The sequence below is a fragment of the Apodemus sylvaticus genome, chromosome 17 (assembly GCF_947179515.1).
Source record: "Apodemus sylvaticus chromosome 17, mApoSyl1.1, whole genome shotgun sequence".
Lineage (NCBI taxonomy): Eukaryota > Metazoa > Chordata > Mammalia > Rodentia > Muridae > Apodemus > Apodemus sylvaticus.
Window position 1 is genome coordinate 3,939,199 of NC_067488.1, and position 24,422 is coordinate 3,963,620.

General features: G+C 42.0%; 1 protein-coding gene and 1 pseudogene across 1 annotated transcript in view; one reads left to right on the forward strand and one right to left on the reverse strand.

Moving 5' to 3' along the window:
- The window catches only part of Rgs22 (regulator of G protein signaling 22), a 116,912-nt gene that overhangs the window by 18,242 nt on the left and 74,248 nt on the right, over window positions 1-24,422 (reverse strand). The window contains exons 14-19 of the mRNA XM_052161524.1: window positions 12,295-12,489; window positions 10,041-10,133; window positions 7,432-7,601; window positions 6,500-6,662; window positions 3,489-3,647; window positions 875-943 (exon numbers count right to left, since the gene is read on the reverse strand). Coding sequence (XP_052017484.1) covers window positions 875-943; window positions 3,489-3,647; window positions 6,500-6,662; window positions 7,432-7,601; window positions 10,041-10,133; window positions 12,295-12,489 — 849 coding nt within the window. The remainder of the gene's footprint in view (window positions 1-874; window positions 944-3,488; window positions 3,648-6,499; window positions 6,663-7,431; window positions 7,602-10,040; window positions 10,134-12,294; window positions 12,490-24,422) is intronic.
- On the forward strand, window positions 12,514-13,358 carry LOC127668075 (oligosaccharyltransferase complex subunit OSTC-like; annotated as a pseudogene).

Consider the following 24,422-nt stretch of genomic DNA (forward strand, 5'->3'; position numbering starts at 1 on the left):
CCTGTAATTTAAATAAATAGAAAATAATGCAAAATATAAATGACAATAATATAAAATATAAGTTCACTATACTTAGTATTTCAATAAAAACATAACAAAAGCCAACCTTTCAAAAGATCACCTCCCTCCAAGAGGCAGATGGGGAAGAGAGCTTCCTGGCAGACCCAAGCATTCCTCCAGCATTAGGAGAGACCTTTATCTTTGCTCTAAGTTGAAGGAATCCCCTGGGTCTCAGCTTTTATGGCCTCCTGAGGATAAATCTCAGGAGTGTAGAGACTCACTGACAGGGCTGTGTTCATCACACTTGCTAAAAAGCTCAGGGAGCCACTCTCCAAACGCATCCCAATACAGTGATTTTAATAATCTCCAAAAGTACAATTGTGTAGCTGCTTTCAAGCTCAGTTGTAATTTGAAGTCCGGGGGAGGAGGAGGGATGAAGAATGATGTAAATGTCTGCTTGTGCCTCATGTGACATGTTGTTCTTCCACTCTCATGATGAGTAAACAACTACATGCTCTAAGACCAGCTTGTCTGACAAACCCACACTTACATGACTAAATAGACGTATATATGTCCCCCATGGTGGGGACCAAACCTGGGGCCTCAAGTGAAAAGCACAGGTTTAAAGGTCAGCCCTGTGCTGCGTGGTTGAGAGGTCAGGAGCTCTGCGGAACAGGCTCTGAGGAGGCACACGGATCTGCAGGTAGGAACACAGCCAGCCTGCAGGCAGAGGTTTACACAGTGATGGTCAGGGACGTGTGTGTGTGTGTGTGTGTGTGTGTGTGTGTGTGCATTTGTAAGTGTGTGTGCAATACTTTGCTTGACAGAGTAGAATTTATAAAAGGAAGAATATAATTAGAATATAATTACTTGCCTTCCAAACTCCAATTTTCCTGTCATGCTTCTGCAACAAAAGCTCTTCTGCTATGTCTTTCATCTGTATCTAAAAGCAGAATCAATTATTTTATTAACATATTCAGAATTGCCAAAGTTTGAACTGTTTAGTATTTTAACATCTAAGAAATGAGGCAAAGGTTGGGTTAGGTAGGAAAGTGTCACTCAAGATGAAGAGGCTGAGTCAGAACGGAAAGTCCTGCAGTCAGGGTTCTGGGCGGCTCCTCATCTGTACCATCATTACTTGCTCTGTTCCAAATGTAGGCAACAGAGTGCATGTGAAACTGTCCTCACGTGGAAACGAAAGCTGTGGAGGTAAAGCTGCCAGTGCTGTCTAGTCACTCCGTATTTCCTGTAAGTGGTTTTTAGAAGATCCCCAAGATTCAAGGAACAGAAGGTGCAGCTGTCTTCCACAGCCATGGGTTCTTCATCTGTAGATTCAATAACCCAGATGGAAAATATCCAAATAAGAAAACCCAGTCTGCACTGAGCATGTACAGGTGTTTGCCCCTTACATTTATTTTTCCATATGCATTTAGCATTTCAGTGTATTATGATTTTATAAGTACGCCAAAGATGATATAAAGTATAATGGGAAATGTATGTAATCATATGCAAACACAGCTTCAATTTACTGAAGGGACTTAATTATCTTCAGGTTTTTAGTATTTCTGGATACCAAGGGACAACTGTATTTGGGGGGCTTCTGATTACAAATAATATCTCACCTTTTGGGGTACTACCACTGCCCAATCTATGCTGTGTGTCTTTCCCTCATTATCCATAACAGATCTTCCTAGCAGCTATTCTTGAAGGCCAGGTCTGTAAATCAAAACCTCGTCACAGCTTGACCCCGGGCTGCATGGACGCCAGGCAAGCTCTGTGCCACCAACCACTTGTCATGCTTTGTCCTTGTGACTGCCACTGGTCAGAGGAAAGAGACCTGGTCTTTCTTGCTAGATTCCCAGAGCTGCCCCTGACTACATCTTTACTAAAGCTCTCCACACACATGAAATGCCCCAGCATCGATTTTTAAGAATTCTCACTGCTTTGCATCTTTGGCTGAAGACTGCTAGAATCAGTTTGTTTTGTTGGCCACCAAAGAGTTCCAAGTCAAGAAATGACTACAAGTTTCAATAGCAGACTGTGGTAAGAAAATGAGAAAACGTGGTAAATAATATCGGTAAGCCAAGTGTCACTTTGCTTGGGTTTGGAGAGAGAGCTGGAATTTCTCTAAAGTCAAAGACTGAGGAGTCTTTAGTTTCCCCAAAGCTTAGAAACATCTTGCTAAGTGAGTCAGCTCTTCCCAGTATACTATAAATTCTGTATTCTAACTACACTTTTATCCTAACTTGCTCAGTTCAAAAACTAAGGATATCTCTAAATAAATCCAAGGAGTTTGACAAACTGAAAATTAGAGGAACATTTTTCTTTTTTTCTGACCAGTGTTAATAATGACATATGTTTAAAAATCAAAGCTATACAAAACAGGTTAACCTCTTTTTGTGTATACTGATGATGTTTTAAACAAGCAAAGTAATATTTACTTCATATAAATAAAAGCAAAGTAAATGACAAACATGCTTTACAAAATGAAAAATAAGTCCTCACTCCCTAAATTAATTCTCTAGGAAGAAGATCTTTCCAGAAGCTTTTTTTCATAAATACAAACATTCATAAACACAGTGAATGGATATGTGTGTGTGTATGAAGACAGGGTCATCTCCGGTATCCTGTTCTGCACTCTCTTAGTGTCTCAGTAAACAACACCTTTCATGTCAGTATGTGAGGACAACTCATTTTTATATTAAAACCATATTTTAAAATCTTATTTTATATGAGAATCTGAAGAGCTTCCCATAGAACTTAACGAGTTATTGTTAACTCATCAAGTATCCTTCAATGTGATGTTGCAATGATGAATGGTCTTGTATATCTTTGCTTTTCTGTGTGAAAACTTAATATCATTCAGAGTATCGATTGCCAGCCAGGCATAGTACTGCAACACTGTGGGTTAGAGGCCAGCCTGGTCTACAGAGTGAATTCTAGGGCAGCCAGGCCTATATGGAGAGACCCTGTCTCAAAACAAAATAAAACAAAACAAAAAACAAAAATACCAAACAATCAAAAACCCCAAACCAAACAACAACAACAATGAAAACCAAATAAAAGCCAGTTGTGCTCATAGACATTCGAGAGCCTCTTCTCTGCGCCAGGTGCCAGGCTAAGGAACCAAGCACATACTGTTTGTTGTGACTCTGAGAGCAGTCATCATTTTCTAGCTGTATCTGGGACTGTAACTTGTAGACATCGTCCTTCCTCTGCCTCCAGAGCCCTGGATTACAGGCATGGCTTCCGTGGCCTGGTGTAGTTGCTGCAGAGACTCTCATCTTTCAAATGAAAAAAGGAAGCTAACAAAACTCAGAAAGAACCCCTGAGTGTGGCAGACGTGGTGTCAGAACGTGAGAGCCCAACTCCACGCTTTAACCGTGACTCACTGAAGGATCCTGACTGACCAGTGGGTACTCAAGTTTTCATGTTTAAGGTTTGGCTAGGTCCTTCCAATCGCTAGCCCATGACTATGCTGCTCATACCTTTATCTTCTGGCGTGATGCGAACTGTTCACTCGAGAGAAACAATGGCAGCCACACATTTTCCAGCCTATTCAAGACATGCTTCTGGATTTCCACCAGCACAGAGGCATCCAGCTGCTCGTGGAGGATCCTGCCCCAGCCTCCGCTGAGAAGCATTATCTAGAGAACAAGCCAAAGCAGCGCTGCATGCTTAAAACAGCCCACCACATCCAATGTTTCACTCATGTATGTTGGGCCTTTTGCAGCAAACTGGACAAGGGCCACTGTTCCCATTTTCCATAGAGTATCTTTGGAGTATCATGTATCTTACATGATAGTGGTGTATGTAGTGGTGGTTGGTATGTATGGGTTTGCTTCCTATGGAATACTGGGAAAAGTACAGGCGTGAGGTTGGTTTTGTGTGTTTTTGTGTCCGCAACATTAGGCAAGAAGTCTAGCCGCTGAGCTCTACCCTGGCTTGTCTTGGTAACTACGAACACGGCAGTCAATGTTCCTTCCGAGTTCTGTTTTTGACTTAATATTCATCCAGCTGACACGTTTGAGGAAGCACTTTTCTCTTTGTAGGTAAGGAAAAGGAGGCATCGGAGAGTGAAGTGGGACCCTGCCCCAGACACTGAAGATGCACTCAGCGAAGCAAACTTGGTTGCTGGGCTGTTGGGTAGCGGTAACTGGACTGCCCTGTGGGTGCTTCTCTGACAGGGACAGACACAGAGGACATACACAGAGAGGTGGCAGAAGGCAGAGGAGAGCCTTGTGTAACAGCTGCCTATCAGATCTGTGCAGACAGCAGCACAGACAGAGCTAGTGGGTCTGTGGCTTGAATCTCCACAGCATCGCCATGTCCCACTCATGGCCATTTCTAAGTGAAAATCACTGCAGTGTCTACCTGTGCCTGTGTCTGTCAGTCTTCTGTGTCTGTGTCTGTCAGTCTTCTGTGTCTGTCAGTCTTCTGTGTCTGTGTCTGTCAGCCTTCTGTGTCTGTCAGTCTTCTGTGTCTGTGCCTGTGTCTGTCAGTCTTCTCTGTCTGTGTCTGTCAGTCTTCTGTGTCTGCCAATCTTCTGTGTCTGTGTCTGTCAGCCTTCTGTGTCTGTCAGTCTTCTGTGTCTGTGTCTGTCAGTCTTCTGTGTCTGTGTCTGTCAGTCTTCTGTGTCTGTGTCTGTCAGTCTTCTGTGTCTGTCAGTTTTCTGTGCCTGTGTCTGTCAGTCTATAGTGTCTGTGCCAGTGTCTGTCAGTCTTCTGTGCCTGTTTTCTGTGCCTGTGTCTGTCAGTCTTCTGCTCCCTAAAACAAGCCCTTTTTATTTAGTTCACCTTTTTATGAAGAAAATGTTTAAAATATTAATATTTTCTGTTAAAACAGTAGAAATATCATCTTAATATTAAATAATAATAAAAAACATGAGTGTTTTTTCTTGAAAACAAAAACCCTGACTTGCTAACAAGAAAGCAAAATGGCTTCAAACTCAATGAGAAACAGGAGGCTCTATATAAAATGTGATGCAAAATCCCTAAGTATAACCTAGGTAGAGCTAGTGAAGACAATGCAGAGACAACTGTAGGGAAGTCTACTTGCAGCAATGGTGACTTTCCCACGGGTGTCTACATGTTCAGCACCTGCATGCACTACATAGCATGTTCACACGGTAGCATCAGATGTCACAGAGCCTCACACGCTGGAGCACGGCCAGACAGAAGACAAAGGCTTCCCATGTGCTTATCCCGGACATCCGCTTACTGAGGTGCCCAGCTGTGTCTCACTGCGCCCCAGATCTGCACCTCTGGGAACTAACAGGAAGGCACTTGGTCACAGTCGCTCCCTTCTAACACTGCTGTCCTTCTCTCACAGGTTCTGCTCCTCTCGCTCCCACCAAAGGGACAGTTTGTTGGTCTGCTTGCCTGTGCTCTAAATATCTATGAGGGTTTTTAAATGAATTTAATATTAATCTGAAATTTCCATTTTCTAAGTACAAATCACTAAGAATATGCATCCTTGTAAACTCGTAAGATTAAAAAAAATACACAACACATTTGTTCTTTAGATAGTAAAACTAAAACAAAGGCAGCCCTCATAAGCTATTTTTAACTCCAAATTTTAAAACCACAAGCTCTGAAGCTTACCTCACAGATTAAATGTCACAAGACACTCCAGCATCACTGGGTCACAGCCCACTGCTCCTGTAACTGATGGCTTTGTTATCAGACTGTAACCAGGGCTGCAGACATGGTTCTATGAAGTGCTTCAACCTATATTCATAGTCTATGGAAAGTTTCTAGGCAGACATGATGGTGTATCCTCAATCCAGACAGAGGCAGGTGGATGTCTGTGAGTTGGTGGCTAGAATGGAGTTCTAGTATAGTCAGAGTTATAGAGAGACATTGTCTCAAAACACCAAAACACAAAACCAGAATCCAGAAGAAAGGAAGGAAGGAAGGAAGGAAGGAAGGAAGGAAGGAAGGAAGGAAGGAAGGAAGGAAGGAAGGAAGGAGGGAGGGAGGGAGCAGCCCTTTGAGGGCAACATGTTCATAAACAGCATTTTCAAAGATCAAATGCCTCTTGAAGTTAGCAGGTTAATAGACAACAGTGCTCAATAATGCTGCCTCTCTGCTGTGGAAGATGCAAGGCCCTGTCCACGCGGAGTCCCACATGGTTCTAAGCAGCTGGAACAGCATCTGACATACTAAACACACACACACACACACACACACTTTCACTCAGTGAATGAGAAATACAAATCCTGTGAAGCTGTGATTGGACCCCCCAAACATACCAACACTGTCCTAATACAGTCCCAGACAAGTGCCATTTTAGCCAATAAAGCAACTTATAAAATAATATATTTTAGAGCATGTATTAATTGATGTCCATAGATTCTCATGAATACCTAAACCAGAGTGCTCTTCCAAAAGGTGAAACTGAGGAAAGGAGTGTGTTGTGCTTGTGACTGTGTCGTGCTGTTAGCCAAAAGCGAAGACTGCCTTTACACTTCAAACAAGGTGTGCCGGCGCGCTCCTACCTGATTCTGTTGACGCAAAGAAGCTGGACTTCTGGGTCCGAAGAAGTATTTTTTATTAAGGTATTTGTTTTTAATGTATATGGACTTTTCCTCTCTTTGCTTTTGGTCTTTAAAAACGATTCTTCGGAACTGTTCGATATCTATCCAACACATAAGGTCAAGGCTGGAAACAGAGTAAATTCCTTCTTAGTGACTGCTCTCCACTCAGTCAAACACGCAGGAGGTAGCGGATCAGACCAAGGAACCGGAGAACACAGCCCAGCCTCATCCCCCAGCAGAAGGCTCTGCTGTTGCTACATTCTCAATCCTTGATAAATCTGACTTCTGGCAAGGAACACTGAGGACAGAAATGATCTCTCAATTACTGGAGGTGTCTCAGCTGTCAATGCTAGTCTTAGTATCTTCAATTTCAAATATGGGGGAAATGGCACATATATGTCATATGATTTAACAAAGAGGCCAATTTAGAATAATCCTCATCTTGATGAGGAGAAAAGGCAAAGTTTGGCCCAGAGTTCAAACCAGTTTGTCTTAAGGTGAGAGAAAAAAATATGATCAATATTTCAGTTTAGAGAACATACGTTTCCAAAACTACAATGCTTGATTTATATATTAGTTAATAAAATTGAGACACTTCCCAGAAATTATAAATGTGAACACCAGAAAAAAGGAAAGCGTTTTTTTTTTTTTCAGGCTAGCTGGTACTAAAAACCCAACAAAGCCTGCATAACTGTTTAAAAAGCCACCTTGGGGGTTACAGCAGCAACCGGCCTCAACTCAGCCATCCAGACAGACCGCAGATGGTCTGTTCTGTCTTTACTGACATAGACATAGGTAAAGATCTACTAGCAAGTCATTATTATAGCATTAATCAAAAGCAGTACCAAATTTATTTTACTGATAAATGTACTTAAGAATAGATGGTTCCTCACCTTGAAGAATGAGATTCTAGAAACTGACGGAAATGTTCAAATTCCAGTTTGTTGTTAAGCAGGTCAGTAAAGGTAAAGTGTTTGTACTCCTCAGGAACATTAAGCCAATACTCTGTCTGTTTAGAGACGTCCGAGAGTGACAGCGCGGCCACTGCAGACCGAGCGGTGTCCTGGTTGACAAAACACTTCCATACATCATCTCATAATGCAGCAGATGATTTACAGTTTTAAACAGAGAATCTGAAGGGAGAGTTCACATCTAGCCAAGGCTAGTTAGCAGCTGGGAGAGCTGAACGAGTCAACTCCATGTTCACATTCGGAAGCTCAAATTGTTTCCTGTTGCTTTTTACCCATTCTGTTTTAATGAATATTTAGTAAACTCACTAGAAACAAAGTATTCTCTGTGCATGCGTGTGAGCACAAGTTCATACAGGTGGCCATATGTAAGAAAACTGCTTCAAATATTACTTTTATTTCTTCGTAAACTGGAAATACCTTTTATACCTTTTATTTTTATAATAGAAATAAAATTATAAAATTATACTGTCGCCCAGAGAGAAATACCATCACTATGTTTATATTGCCTCTTAATCTCTATATATGCATAGTTTTTAATAACCTACATATGTATACATATATAAATATACCTTATATTTGTATATTTATAAATTTAAAGCATAAACTATATTATATTTAAATATCTTAAGTATCTAATTATAATAAATAATAAATATATTAAATTTAAATATCTTATATTTGAATATTTAAAAATATATTTTATATTTATATAAATATATAAATATAGCATATAATACATATAATTACATCATATATAACACATATAAGTAGAAAATGCATATATATTATATAATTGTATTTATATACATGTGCATATATAAGTTTATTAAAATGAGGATATGATCATGTACCTATGACTTTGTAACTCTATTCTTTATCTTATAACTTACAATGGACATAAAATATTCTTCTATGCCTATTTAAAATTTTTTAGATTTATTTTATATGTATGAGTGCTTTACCCACAGTTATGTATGTGCACCATGTATGTGCCTGGTGCCTGCACAGGTCCCAGAACTGAAGTTACAGACCCTCGCGGGCACGCACACGGCTCCAGGGACTCGCAGTCAGCACCAGCTGCACACAATGCTCAGCGACGCCAACTCACCTTCTTCCCATTTGCTCTTTTAAACTGGGCAGCCATGGATACACTACCAATATTTTTAAAAGGAATGCTCTTTTTAAAAGGAAGAACTGTGCATAGTATTATAAATTTTGCTCCTGAAGTTTAAAGTACATTCTTCTGTGCTATCTTTAGGGCCACTTACCTGCTTCCCAGGCTTTAATTAATGCTACACCAAATAGAGAACGTTCACATCAACAAAAGAACTATTGAACTTTTATTTTTTAAAAAAAACTGTTGATTTTGAAAAAAACTTATTTATATAAAAATAAAAACTTCAGTAAAACCCAAAAAAAGGAAACTAAAAATCATCTGAAAGCCACCATTTGGATTATCTTTCCCACTTTTGTGAACTTCGCCCCAAATGTCTCTTTTGCATATATGTACACATATGTAAACTTGTGTAAATACATGTAAGGTATGTAGGACATTGCCTGTATTGAATGCCTGTATGGAAAGCTGGTTTTGTTGAGAGAGGGTCTCTTTGTGTAGCCCTAGCTAACCAGGAAGTCTCTATGTTGGCCCAGCTGGCCTTGAACTCACAGAGATCTGCTGGCCTCGGCCTCCTGAGGGCTGGGATAGAAAGTGAGAGTGTGTGCCGCACAGCCAGTGTGACGTTAGCCTTTTATGTGCTTTTATGTGCTTTTATATAACTGTGGGTCCTGAACATCAATTGCAGATTCTATGTAGCTGCATACATTTAAGTTTATGTTTTTACGGGTCTATCATGATTTATCTAATAAACTGAGCTGGGCACAATGGCACTTGTATACAATACGCCCCCACCCCCCACCCCCGCCCAGCCCATGAAAGGCAGTGTCGGGAGAGGCTGATGGGCTCAGGTCATCCTCAGCAACTCGATAGGGAAAGGCCTTGGGTTTTCCTAAGACGATCTCAAACTAAACAAACAAATAAATGTCACAATTTTGTAAGTAAGTTAACATCCTAACCAATCCTATTTTTTTTACTGACTTTTCCAATTATTTACTGTATCTTTCTTTTTAAAAACTCTGTTGCTATAGGCATGATAGTTTCTTTTTGTTCAGAAAATGCAACTGAACTCTTCTAAACTGACAACAAATGTGATTCCAGAAAATAATGGGCACCACTTAAGGGAGTATCCTGTGGCATACGGCTTAGTCCGTGATCTTAGGAGAGGAAAACAAATGGCCTGGCTCCCTGTGTGGCCTCAGCTTAGCTTTCCCAACTATGCTGAACATAACGTCAGTATAACACTGTGACCTGTCAAACACAGCAAGCATGCTAGGCCACGGGGCAGCAGGCTGGGGACCCTCCAGTCCCCGTCTCACTACTGTGCAATGCTAACTAAGGTCTCCTTCCGGCAGGATAAACGGTGGTGAGTGATCAGAGGACTCTAAATGGAGATTTTCTAGGTGCCGTGCCTTACCTCAGCCCTCTTGGAAATTGCTTCTTTATGCAAAGCATGTAGCTTTCTGAAGTATGTTGAATCTAGCTGCCGAGTCTCCTCTTGCAGTTCCACCTAAACAACAAGACAATAATACTAGTAGGATGCGCACTGTGAAAGCGGACAGGACACACAGTTCACCAGAACCAGTGGGTCACAAAGAAGCAGAGTGCTTTCGAGGCAAGAACAGAAAGCTCCATGCCATCATTGGGCGGCAATGAAGTGACATCCAGATAATCCAGGAAGGAGGACACTTTCTATTTAATGACACAGTTGCTGTCAATGACCCCTCCTCTCTGGGCACACACAAACATAATGTAAACATGTTGATCATGATTTCAGTTTCTGATCAACATAACAGAATGAGTCAGGAAGGCAGCCAAGTACTTCATAGAACAGCAAGGGACAGCCTTGTTTCCCGGTCTTCTCTTAAATGTATTACTGCTATAGCACATGAGCGCTCGCAGCAGGTCTATCTTCCTACCACCTAATGTACCGTTTTCTCTAAGCAGAGAATAAGACCACTGTCCAATTCTTTATTGCAGAGAAAAACCAGTTTGGCTGGCTAAGTGCCTGGGAATTTTCTGTATTTATACAGCTAGCTTTGGTAGTATGTTTGAGCAGGTCTATCTTCCTACCACCTAATGTACCGTTTTCTCTAAGCAGAGAATAAGACCACTGTCCAATTCTTTATTGCAGAGAAAAACCAGTTTGGCTGGCTAAGTGCCTGGGAATTTTCTGTATTTATACAGCTAGCTTTGGTAGTATGTTTGATACTCCTGGGGACAAGTCTACATTATACAGTCTTTTAGGCTTTTAGCCCTCAGGACTGAAGTTAAGGAAGAGTCTAGAACTAAGAATAATCTCCCCTCTTTTATTAAGAACAGAATATAATCCATCTTACATATTTTTATAAGATTCACTTGCTAATACCAAAATGTTTCAGTTCAGGGCAATTATAATTCCAAATTTCCTTACAATCCCAGGATCCTATAGACTTCACATTTCTTTTAAAAAATGTAGTACATATTACAAATGAGTCAAGAGAGGCTCTTAAAATATCACATGATATTCTACTTTTTCTAGTGTAATCTGTACATTCATAGACTAGAGGGGATACTATGGTAATTTTTTAGAGTTGCAAGAATTAAGAAATAAAAATCTAATTACTTTGGTTACTGAATTTATAAAGGCTTTAGAGTTGTTTTAGTCACAATCCAGCAGGGTGAGTCTATGCAAAGTGTTTATTAATTCTATCCTAATTATTTATCTTTCTTGGTAGACAATTCAACCCCTTCAATAGATATTAATAAATAAGAGCAACGCTGCAGCTGCCCCCACCCTAAGGACCTCACCCTATGGACCTTAGAAGGGGGATCAAAACACCCATGGCTCACAGCCAACCAATAGACTGAGCACAGGGTCCCCAGTGGAGGAGCTAGAGAGAGGACCCAAGGAGCTGAAGGGGTTTGCAGCCCAATAGGAGGAACAATAATAAGTACCAACCAGTACCCCCAGAGCTCCCCGGGACTAAACCACCAACCTAAAAGTACACCTGGAGAGACCCATGGCTCCAGCTTCATATGTAGCAGAGGATGGCCTTTTCAGACATCAATGAGAGGAGAGGCCATTGGTCCTGTGAAGGCTCGATGCCCCAGTGTAGGGGAATGCCAGGTCAGGAAAGTGGGAGAGGGGGTTGGTAAGATGGAGGAGGGGGGATGGGATGGGAGTTTTCAGAGGGGTAACTCGGGAAAAGGATAACATTTGAAATGTAAATAAAGAAAATATCTAGTAAATAAAAAAATATATAACAACAACAAAAAAGAAACTTATCATGTGGAGCATTAGGATTTGATGAACTCCTGGTATTTTAAATGGAAGCACTGAAGTCCGGGGTTCTGCCTTTCATGACACATGGAAAGAACTCAGACTTCCTAGAGCTGTGATGTTTACTGCAGCCCGTGCAGCAGGAAGGAAAAGGCTCTGTCCTGTTCGAGCGAGCACTGCGGGAGGTGGGTGAAGTACAACACCCACCTGCTAGCCTACACAACGGGAAAAGCTCACGTTTTTCTTTTGAGAACTTTTGTGCAGAGAACTAAGGATGACAGAGATTAAGTCTTTTGTTAAGAGACAATAGGAAAACTGTCAAGAAAAAATATTTTAAAATGAGTTAATAAGCATTCTCCCTGCCTTGGGTCTGCCTTCTCTCCAGCAAGCTCGATGGGCACCATCATACCTTTCTATAAGCCACCTGGTCTGATGTCACCATCTGTGTCCAGGGTTCCAGAAGGCTCAGGAGGATAAACTCCTCTGCTGTGTCAAAAAGGTCTTCGAACGGTGGCTGTATCTTCATGTAGATGTCCTTCTTCCCTTCCTGATGCAGTCCGATATCGAGACTGGCTGACGGGGCAATGTACGTGGCAAAAAGATACTAGGAGAGGAGGGTGGGAGAGGGATGGACAGACAGACAGCAGTTAGCAAGCACACCCGCAAAGACCGCAGACCTACCGACAACACAGCAACGCGTCTCTCTTCTTTTCACCAGAAATTAGCAACTAGACGTGGTTTGCTCAGGTGATAAATAAGTGCCTGGCAGTGCTGGTTTTCCTTGTGGTTTTACAAATTGAATCCCGTATGCCAGGCAAACACTCTAGTACTGAGAGACACCCCAGCCGCACTCCCAGCACTGGGGGGCAGAGGAAGAAGGATCAGCTCAAGGTCACTTCACCTTTATAGTGTGGGTAAGGCCGACATGGGCTTTAACACTGTCTCAGATGAAAAGCAAACACCTTGAGAGGCCGGCCCTACCACCGGGGACGTGGAGACTCTGCTGAGTCCCGTTCTTAGTGCTGGAATGCCCCAACCTGAAGCTGAAGAAACCACTCTGGGTGCGCACACCGCCACCAATGGCTGTGTATGCCCTGGTGGTGGTATTTTCCTTCCTCTTTACTGGAGGAATAATCTATGATGTCATTGTTGAACCTCCAAGGGTTGGCTCAATGACCAGTGAACATGGGCATCAGAGACCAGTAGCTTCCTTAGCTTACAGAGTAAATGGACAGGACGTTATGGAAGGACTTGCATCTAGCTTTCTGTTTACAATGGGAGGTTTAGGTTTCATAATCCTGGACCCATCCAATGCACCAAATATAACAAAACTCAATAGGTTACTTCTTTTCATTGGCTTCGTCTGTGTTCTATTTTCTTCATGGCTAGAGTATTCATGAGAATGAAATTGCCAGGCTACCTGATGGGCTAGTGTCTTTTGAGAAGAAATCAGTGGATCCTGGATTTGCTCCTGTTAATAAAGTTTTAAAGGCTGAACCACTCCCTTGTGCAATGTGGAAAAGAATGAAGATCAGTGTAAACGTTGCATTGAGTGACACCCTAGTAAACCCAGCAAAGCCAGGACTGGACGTCACGGTGTCAGAGACAAGTTCATTGCAGTATTTTTCCTGATGACTTATTCCAGTGTACCAGCTATGTTAAATGGCATTTTTTTCTTAGTGTTTTATTTCTTAAAGAAAGTATACTCTTCCTAAAACTTTGGTATTGAATAAAGTGATTATTTTTTACAAACCCATCATCAATTTTTGGGCATGATATTTCTGATTTTCAGAAATGAATGCAAATCGAGAAGTCTATCGTGAGCGCTGAGATTTTTGGACGACTGGCCAGTTCCTGCAGTGGTGCTTTGCCTTTGAATGGTGTGTGTGGTACTCTGCCATTTCAGATGCATATGGCAGACTTGTTTCCTGGACAACATGATGTACAAAAGGAGAAGAAATAAATGATTTTTCTAATTAAAACAAAAAAAAGCAAAAACCTTAAGAAACAAAAAGCCAAGGTCATATGGCTGGAAACTGGGCTATTGGTACTTATCTAAGCTAAATGTCAAATTCCCAGCCGGCTTAATGCAGAGTTCCAAGAATGGCTACTTGGTCTCTTTTGGGCATAAAATGTCTCCATCTGGTGTTCAAAGCTGTGGAGCATCTGTGATAGGGAAGTGATAGTGAATAGGAAGGTGCGCCCAGGACTTCTGGTGGCCCCACAACTGTGCATCCCGTTGCTCAATCATAGCTATCATACCTAGAAAGCAATTTACTAACACTGCCACATCACTATCCCTGCATAGTAGAAAATATACACATACATATATAATTATAATATATGTATATGTGTATATCTACACACACATACATACACACACATACTTACACACACACACACACACATACACACACACACACACACACACACACTTTAAGGCATGGGAAGTACTATTCCTCACATGACTCAGACCTGCAGGACCAGAAGAGGCCATGACCAGAGAAAAGGACCAGAAGAGTCCAGAAGACGTGCAGGAATCCAAGGAAACTATGAGGAAAGAACTCACAGCCTCAGCCTGTCACCTGTAGAACCCCAGGAACTGTGGAGATCCTCCGCGCACCCCTTGGAACCTGCTAGAGGTTCAGGGGACTCTGAGAGACTTCCCTATTCCCTCAGCTCAGCTGACTACAATTAGGTCTGTAGTATTTTTATCTCGTTTCCTATTATTTAATTTCCATTCTTGCATTCATTCCTCCTGGTGCTTTTGCTTTTGTTCAGTATTTCTCGGGGCGCTTGCTTCCATTCCCCACACTGTTCTCTATAAGGTGTACTTTATATTTTACCCAGCTCGTACGCCCCTCTGATTCCCAAGCCTCTTCTTCCTTCTTCCATCCTTATCCCTCCTCTTTCTACCTAACTCTAACCTTCCACAGATTTGACAATGTCTAAAGCTGTTCTCCCAAGAGCATCCCAACTCTCCCCTCCAACCTACTTTATTTAATTCAGCTTATTCTTTTTTTCAAAGTTATTATTTAGTCCTTATACTTATCCACCTTACTTCCTTCTCACTCCCAATCCTGGTAACTAAAATCCAAGCATGCCCCACACTCTCCTTGACTCTCTCCTCCAACGGTTGTTGACATCAGAGGGGCATTGCATAGCTGTATTACCAAGAAGCAGTGGTTACTTTCCTGGTTGCCCACAGCCGATGGCATAAAGCTTCCACAGACACCCTGAGCTCCTGGAGTAAGCAATGACTTTCTCAAGGGTACACTACCACCACCAAGCCTTGTGTGAGCATTATAAACACTTCACGTAAAAGAATGTAGCTGATGAAACATAAAGCAACAATATAATATCTAATGTGTAAATTCCCACACCGGAGCATAAGAAACAAGAAAAAGCAAGTCAAGATAAGTCTTCCAAAAATTATTAACCCTCATTCATCTAGTGAGAGTTAGAAGACATCTTAGTCAGAACTAAAATGATTATAAATACATGCAAAGACATGAAGGGTGCTGAGAGGAGGAAGGCGCTAGATGACCGGGAAGAAGAATTCAGCAAAAAGACAGAAACAATGAAGAAAAACTAGTCTGAAAATGTTTGGGGTAAAAAGGCATCAAGTCAATAAAACAGGAAGGTCATGTGACTGGGTCAGGAAGTGGGGCGGGGACACGACGTGAACAAAGTCAAGAGAAGGCGCAGTGCACGCGTGAGACGCCCAGGACGGTCGGGAAAGACCCAGTGTACAGAGAGTGAGCAGAGGGAGAACCTTCTTCTGAAGGCATAGAAAACAGTTTCAAAAGGGTCATACAGAAGATGTACCAGTTAAAGGAGAAGATGCAAATCTATGTGCTGGAGACAGCTAATTACCGAAGAGAGAAAACCAAAAATAAGAACGCCCCTCATCATATTATAACAAAAACATTGACTATACAGAACAAAGAGAAGATATTTAACGTTGCAAGAGAAACACCAAGTCACATACAAAAGCAGGGCCATCCAAATTATAGCAGATTCATTAACTGAAGGTTTGAAAACTCAGAGATCCTGGGCAGGTAGATTTCAAGTTCTGAATGGCAACTGCCAACCCAAACTGCTATACTAAGCAAATCCATTACAGTTGAAGGAAAAATAACAAATTTCCACAATTAAAAAAAAAAAAGCTTATGACTACTTAACCATCTCTACCAAAGATACTTAAGAAATCTTAAATAAGTAAAAGAAAATCCACCCATGATGTACACAAAAGAATAAACCACACTAAGATAATAATAATAATAATAAACCACACTAAGCAAGAGGAAACATCAAACACTACAAAACCAAAATACAACGGGAATTAGTGTACACCTCTCAGAATCAGCTCTGAATATTAAAGGTCCCAGCTCCTCAGTCAGAAGTCATTAGATCACATCAAACACTGAGAACTATGGATTTATTATCTCCAAGAAATGCACATCATCACAAAAGATAGATACTGCCTTCGATTAAGTGGCTGGAAATGAGTCAACAGACCTAGGAATAAGCCAGTGTCACTGCTGTAACATCTGACAACGCAGACTTCAAAACTAGCGAGAAAAGATAAAGGTCACTACTTGTCAGGAGGGACCAGTCCGTCGAGGGGACATTATGATTCTAACATGCATGCTTAAACTGCTGCAGTCAGTTTCATGAGAAACAATGCACTAGATGTAAAATGACGACTGACTGACCCAAGCACAAAGGTCCCGGGTCAGCATCCCACTATCCCCAAACGACCAAGCACCCACCAAAACACAAGAGAAATAGTTCAGTTAAATGGCATTATGGGCCAAATGGACTTAACAGGCATCTATAGAACTCTATTCCATCCAAACACCACAAAACACATGTTCTCTGAAGCCCCTGGGACTTTCTCCAACATAGCTTCTATTAGGGCACAAAGCAGATCTTAAAAAATTCAGGAAAACGGAACTGGTTCCCTGTATTCTAGCTGATTACAATAAAGTAAGAGCAGAAACCAACCCCCCCACCCCCCGCCCCCAGGGGCTCTAGAACAAGCCCTGACCTGTGGGGTAGGGAGCAGGAACACACTATGGTACTGACAATGAATGTGTCCCGGGGAACTGAGAGGGAAAGCAAATATCCTCAGAATCAAACAGCCTATGAGGGCCCGTGGGATACACTGAGAGCCATTCTAGGAGGACAGCTTTTAACTCTAAGTGCCTACGAAATCAGTGGGGGCAAGAGAGATGTCTTAAAACACGAGAGCGCTTCCTGCTCTGTCTTCCCAGGGACCACACTGGTAAGTTTACAACTGTCTGCCTACAATTCCAGCTTGAGGAATTTGACACCCTTTTCTGGTCTTAAAAGGCAAATCTTTAGGTAAACTAACCAAAAGAAAGAGAGAAGACTCAAACTAATAAAATTAGAAGCAAAAGGCAGCCATTAAAATGAACATCAGTGAACTTTAGAAAATTGTTAGATCTTACCTAAAAATAATTATTTCACTAAGTTGGAAAAAATATTAAGTAATGGATAAATTTATAGACACATGTGACCCATAAAAATTAAACCAGGATGAGATAAAGCGTTTAAACAGATGTATAATATGCAATGAAATTGAAACTATAATTAAAAGTCTCCCAATTAAAAAGTCAACACATACATTGATTCACTGGTGAATTTTACCAGACCTTCAGAGAAGAAGGAACACTGATGCTTTCCAAACGACTCCATAATTAACAAAGGGACATTACTAAAATAAAAAGGACGTTACTAAACTCCTTTATAAAACTAGCATTTTTCAGTGGAAGGAGTGGTCCTTGGTCAGGTGAAGGCTCAATAGATGCCCCAACAAAGGGAAATCGAGGCAGGGGAGGTGGGAGTGGGTCGGGTGGAGGGGCAAATACTTGGAGGCAGGGGGTGGGAGGAGGGGTTGGGCGTTTTGGGGGAGGGGGGGAAACCTGGAAAGGTTTTAGCATTTGAAATGTAAATGAAGATTATATTCAATTAAAAAAGAGAGAGAGAGAAAAGAAGCAAAACTAGCATTTTCCTGACTCTAAAACTAGACAGATAAAACAAAGAAACTTACAGACCACTCTCCCCTATGACCATAGATGCAAACATTCTCAACAAAATACTTGCCAACTAATACATCAAATCAATACATCAACTAATACATACATCAAAATGATCATTCATCAGAGTCAAGTTGGTCTTATTCCAGAGTTGCAGGGTTGGTTCAATGTGTATGAATCAACAAATGTTGTAAATAATATGAATGGGTTCCAAGACAGAAATCACAAGCTTATCTTGATAGACGCAAACAAAAGCTTCTGAAAAAAATCCCAACACCACTTCATGTGAAAAGTCCTCAAGAAATAGGAAAGGAAGGTGGCAAAGAGTCGTCTGTATCACCGCAAAATAGACGACTCTATCCCTAAGTGATCCTAAAAGATTTACCAGACAACTCTCAGAACATATAAACATTTTCAGTGAAATGGCAGGATACAAAATTAATATACAAAAGTTAGTAGATTCACTCCCTATATAACGATGACAAACATACCAAGAAAGAAATCAGGAAGACAATCTTATTCAAAAGAACCTAAAATATCTTTTAATAACCATAATATGGATGTTAAAGACTTCTATAATCAAAACTGTAAAATGTCTTACAGTTAAGAGAGATGCTAGAAAATGGAAAGACTGTGGAAGGCTGGGCCCCTGCTGGACAGTCGTGCCTCAGTGTGATAGTTATTTTCCTTGTCTCCTTCATTCTTGTGCTTTCTAGAACCTCTGGAAACTGTCTGAGTCATTTCCTTGTTCAAGTATCAGCCATCGCTGACAGTCAGCATAATCTTTAGAACTATCTCCTGTCTCCTTGATTTTTTATATTCTTTGTAAAATCACAGAGCTGGCATCACACACATTTCGTACCTTCTGTGAAGTTCCTTCTCTCCTCTCTAAGGTGACACAGGAAAAGGTGATAAGGACAGGAAGACAGAATTCGGTTGTTGATTCTTAAAAGGTATGGTATTAGTTGTCAGGACAACCAATGACAGGCCAGAGAGAATCAGCTCCCCCAGGCCCAACTTACTCACCCATGCTACTGGGCCTACTTACAGGAGCGTAGGTGAGGAATTCCTCACAGATGTGTGGCTGACCTTACATCACTCTCCTACCAACATGGCTGACTTCAACCTCCCTGTCCCGTCCCCCTCCCTTGCTTTAGATAATTCCCAGGTAATGTAGCACTTCCCCCAAAGCTCATGTAGCTTTATTGCATGCTGCTAGGACGATCGTGAGGGAGAGCCTGGATTTTCAGGTTACAGTCTAATGACCCCTCCCTCATCCCCACCCCTTCTACAAAGATTTTTTATCAACAGGTCTGACCTATCCAGTAGTCAAAACTACCATGCAAGGTAACGATGGCCGTGCCGTGACTAGGGAACAGTGTTCCACAACCCCAGCAAACAGTAACCTTATGGTGCATTCAACTGACTCCAGCGCTGAAATCTGAATATAAGGTTGGACTGCTTGTCGCTCTTCAGAGAATTCGAGTTCTTTCTCCAGCACCTGCATGGTAGAAGATATCTACCCCTAGTTCTATGACCAGGGGATCCAGTCCCCTCTTCTGACCTCTGAGAGCACTAAGCATGTGTGTAGTGTACATTCATCATGCTGATAATCATTCATAAACATAAAAAAATGCATCCTTAAAGAATTAAAATCTCAAGATGTTCTAATAATCAAGGAACACCTTGATGGCAGATGACAAATTTAGTGTGTGTGTGTGTGTGTGTGAGTGTGTGATAAAATATACTTAAAGAGTTAAGCACCTTTATAATTTTTCTAATTATGAAATATTTTTAAGTTGATGCTACCTGTCGTTTTTTAATGATTTGTTTGTGTGTGCTTTGGTATCTTGTCTGCACGTGTCTGTGTGAGGGAGTCAGATCCTGTAGAACTGGGAGCTACAGACAGTTGTGAGCTGCTGTGTCAGTTCTGGGAGCTGAACAAGTCTTCTGGAAGAGCAGCCAGTTCTCTCAGTGTGCACTGAGCCATCTCTCCAGCCCACTACCTAACTTCTTGATGAAATACAAAGACTTTATCATGTATTTCCTGAATTACTTGTGTAATTATGAATTAGAGCATTTTTACAATATCTCGGGTCATTTGATACTTTTCTGGCCACCCAACTTTTTTCTTTTCAACCACAAAAATAGCTAACAACACAGGCCCTGTTAGAAAGAAAATGCTCCCTTCATGTTCTACACGGCCACTCTGATTAACCATAAAGCAGAGATCCAAGCATACACAGCTGTGGCAGACCTGAGTCCAACTTAAACATAACCTATGATGTTTTCCCCAGGCCAGCAGGGATACAGCATTGCCTGTCTATGATCAGACTGCCTGGCACTGTTTACAGCACAGCTTAGCTCCATCTCTCTTAGAGACACTCAAAGGTTATACAATCAGGAAATGCACGCTGCAGCTGCCCACAACTCTCTACACCTGCGCCTGTGACTCACATTCTTGGCAAGTGTATCAACTGGGAGGGGGGCCAAAAGGCCTCTCTCATTAAAAAAAAAAAAAATCTTTTACAGCCAGGAAATTCTGGGAGTTCATTTTCTTGTTGAACCAAACTCTTAATAAGAATATTTCCCTGCCAACAGGACAAGCAAAGGAAAAGGATGTAGGGTGGGTACCAGGACACAGGAAGAAGAGCTGAAGGGGGAACCGGGACTAGCAAAATGAACTCAAAGAAACCGAGTCCAAAACCAATGAAAAGAGCCCAGAAGGAAAGTTCTGATAAATCCTTTGCTTTTTAATGGGCATTAAATGGAAATAATATTTAACTTTGGGGGTGATAAAGAAAAGATCTCTCTATGCAGTCCAGGCTGGCTTTGATTCTACAATCCTCCTGCCACTGTTCTCTGAGAACTGACTAAATAGGCACATGCCCATCTAAACCATTTTTATACACATTACTTAATTTGGCTTCCTGTGAGGAAAACTTGACTTTTTGTTTCCTTAAGGAACTCTCAGCTTGTCGTTGGAAATGACATCTGTATGCTCTGCCTGTGGGGCGATACCTGAGAGACTGAGCAAACAATTCCCACAAACAAATAAGGACCCTTGCCAACCAACGTTATATTTTCCAGGCCTATGCTACTTTGCATGCTAAAGTATCATCAATTAATAATTTTAAAAGTCCTGCTGAGAGATGATAAATGTCTCTGGGTGTAGGATTTGCCTGCTGTGCATAAGGCCCTGGATTAGATCCCCAACACCAAGAAAATAATAACCAGTAGCAGCGAACATGGTCCTGGGTTAGTGGATAACCCTATTAAAGACGCCACCCTCCACAGACTCCCCTCTGCCGTGCTGTGTTGTCATTACCCACCAAGCCTACATAAGCAGACCTGAAGGTGAGTGTGCCGGGCTTTCTGAATGTGTCCTTTTGCTTGTTTAAGCGAGGTAAAAAGCAAAGAGACAGTGTGACATTCCACAGCTGTGCTAGTTGGATTTCTCTTTGTACCAAATCCTAGCTGAGGACCTGTGGAGTGAGATTCCAGCTGCGCTCCGGGTGTGTGCTGCGTGTATATGGATGAGGCACAGAGTGAAGTGTTCTCCTGTGCTCAGGGTGAGCAGTGCTGGGGAGGAGCCTTTCCACCCACGGTGGTGGCGGTGACGGTGGCGGTGGCGGTCGGGGTGGCCTGAGGAGCTGCCGCCTGGCAGGTGGGTTCCAATGAAAACAACAATTTCCATTCGGCCTTAAAAGACGAGTCAAGAACACCAGCAAACAGGGTGCCACACGTGCTGAGTTCCTGCTCCCCATAGCTGTCCCTGTGTTAATGGATTGGTCTCACACGCTTCCTTTTGATGTACTCACAGCTGGAGTGTGTGGGTCTTGATGAGACCTGCATTGCGCCACACAGTGTATGATGTTGGACTGTAACTGCCAGCCTGGGACTGGAAACCTTAAAACCAGAAGATCTTCCCAAACCTACATGCCGTGAGACTGTAACACCAGCTTACAGGACATCTGGCAGAGGAGACGGGCAGGCAGACATCGAGGACACTAGCGTAGATTTTCCTTTGATGGTCTCAACACAAAGAAATGATAACTGTGCAGAATGATGGACATGCTAATTAGCCTGCCTTGCTCATTCCATTAGGTATGCGCATATCAAATCCCAATGTACCCACAAACACGTAGTTATGGTGTGCTGACCTAATGCCCAACAACTAGCAGATTGTCAACATCATTTGGTAAAGTAACACAGAGGTTAGGAGAGACCACTCAAGTTCTGGTGGTCAGTATCACTGAGAGGTCCTTTATTTTAAAGCTCATAAGGTCAGCAGGAGGTAGTTTGACATTTATCTTTCACAATCTTCTTGGACTTTCCCAAGATGCCTAGCAAAGGAGCATCAGAAATGTTGCCACCTCCTGCAGCAGGCTCTTCACGTAAAGGAAAAAGCAAGGGAATCTCTGGGGACAGAAATGTACAAAGGCTATTTGCCAAGTATTTTGTTGTTGTTGTTGTTGTTGTTAACTCATTTATTTATGTATTTCCTTAAATGTAGGAGTGCTTTGTCTGCATGTACCTGCATGCTACAGAGGCCATCAGATCCCTTTAAAGATGACCACCATGTAGGTGCTGGGAATTGAACTCAGAACCTCTGCAAGAGCAGCCAGTGTTCTTAACTGCTGAGCCATCTCACTAGCTGCTTTGATGTTTCTGGTTTTTGTTTTAAAGTTTTTCCTTTAAAGTTTATAGTAAACAAATTATGGGGAGGGGGGGGTGCTTGCTAATTGTGGTGCAAGGTAAGGCGCCATCTTTGAGAGGTACAAACAAGGAGCCACAAAACAGTTTCTAATGCAGATGAAATTCCGAAGGTGGAGGGTTAGGGTTTCCAGCTCTAATGGTAAGGAAACTTAAAATGGGGAGGATCAGGGTGGGCCTTCTCTGTCCTTATCTCTCTCTCTCCATCAGGATAATGGTATGCCGGCTCGGCCCAGCTCATGGGAGCTAAACAAAAACTTTTGGAAATTTTGTGAACTATTAAATTTAGTCATTTATCAAAAGTTAAATTATGTAACCCTTTAATTATAGAAATTATATTAAAATTGAAGATAGTGAACACTTAAAACTCAGTGCTCCCAATAACTCTCACTACCAGATAGCTGTGATGCTGTCTGCCCGTGTAGTACTATCTGGTGGGACCAGGCTACGGTGGCGTGCTGCTGTACACACCCACCTGGTCATATTAGGTAATTTCCACCTGGAAATTACCTATGCTGAGTCTTTACACCCAGACACAGTGCAGGCTACCCTCCTGCCGGGGCTGCCCTCCCAGTTAGGTGCTAAGCACTCACTCACTATCATACCATAAGCAAGATACTCTTTTTTGTACCAGGACTACTAAAAGGACTTAGTTCTAGCATTTCCTGGCATAGCTGGAATATGCCAGTCCCCACTGTCACATGCCACCTATGCCAACTTACCACACTTTTCTTACAGACTGTTGAATTTATTCCCAGTTTTGAAAATGTGGACTATAATACAGTTCCTCAGTACTTTCCTTAGAGCAAAGCTATCTGAAAGAGAGCTAATAAGTGCTTCTTCACATCTGTCTCTTCACATTCTGAACAGTATCCAGAAAAGGGCAGAGCTAAACCTCAAATGTTGACTTTAACTTCAGTCTGGTAGATGAGTCCGAAGAGGTAAAGATGCGGTGGAACAGAACTTGTCTGTTTGTCCTCTTGAGAAAATAAGTTAAAAAGAGGAAGCAGCAAAGCATGAAGGGAAATAAAGCTCATATTATTGGGTCTAAACTCAGAGCCTGCCCTGCCTGCGAGCCAACTCTCTTCACAGCTCACGTTCTGCAGAGCCCAGCAGCTGTGTCTCAGCTGTGGCCGTCCAGCACACTGCTAACCTGGAGGGCCAATGACAGGAGCGCGGGAATCTCTCCACTGTGCTCAGTAACTCTTTGCTCTTGAAATTTATATAGAACACAGGGATGAAACAGTTCCCCAAAGCTAAAGGCAAAAGGGAGCTCTTGGAGTGTTTATAACATGGATGTGATTACCCTGATACCAGATACTTTCAGAGATCACAAAATTTGGCCCAAAGAGAAGTGTGTTTTACAACCACTCACAGCTCTAGCAGGCACAGAACCTTGTGATCTGAGTTCATCTGAGGCAGAAAAAGAAAACACCAAGCAATCCAAGCTTTTTTTTGTGCAAAAGGAGGAAAAAATGATGGCTTTAATGACTTCTCATATCCCAGTAGGAGCTCAAAAACATTACTGAGAAGCCGCGTGGAGAGGGTGGATTGCAGATGGAGCTTTGTACAGATGAAGTCGGATGTGAAGAGCCTGCACTGGTCAATTAAGAGTCCCGAAGAGAAGACAGGGATCTAGGGACTGCGACACCGGGGTACCAAGAGGCAAACTGCGGCGAGAGGGTTCCTGGCTGTGGCTCAGCCCTTACTAACGAGAGCTCTTGAGCAAAGAAAAAACAAACAAACAAAAAAACAA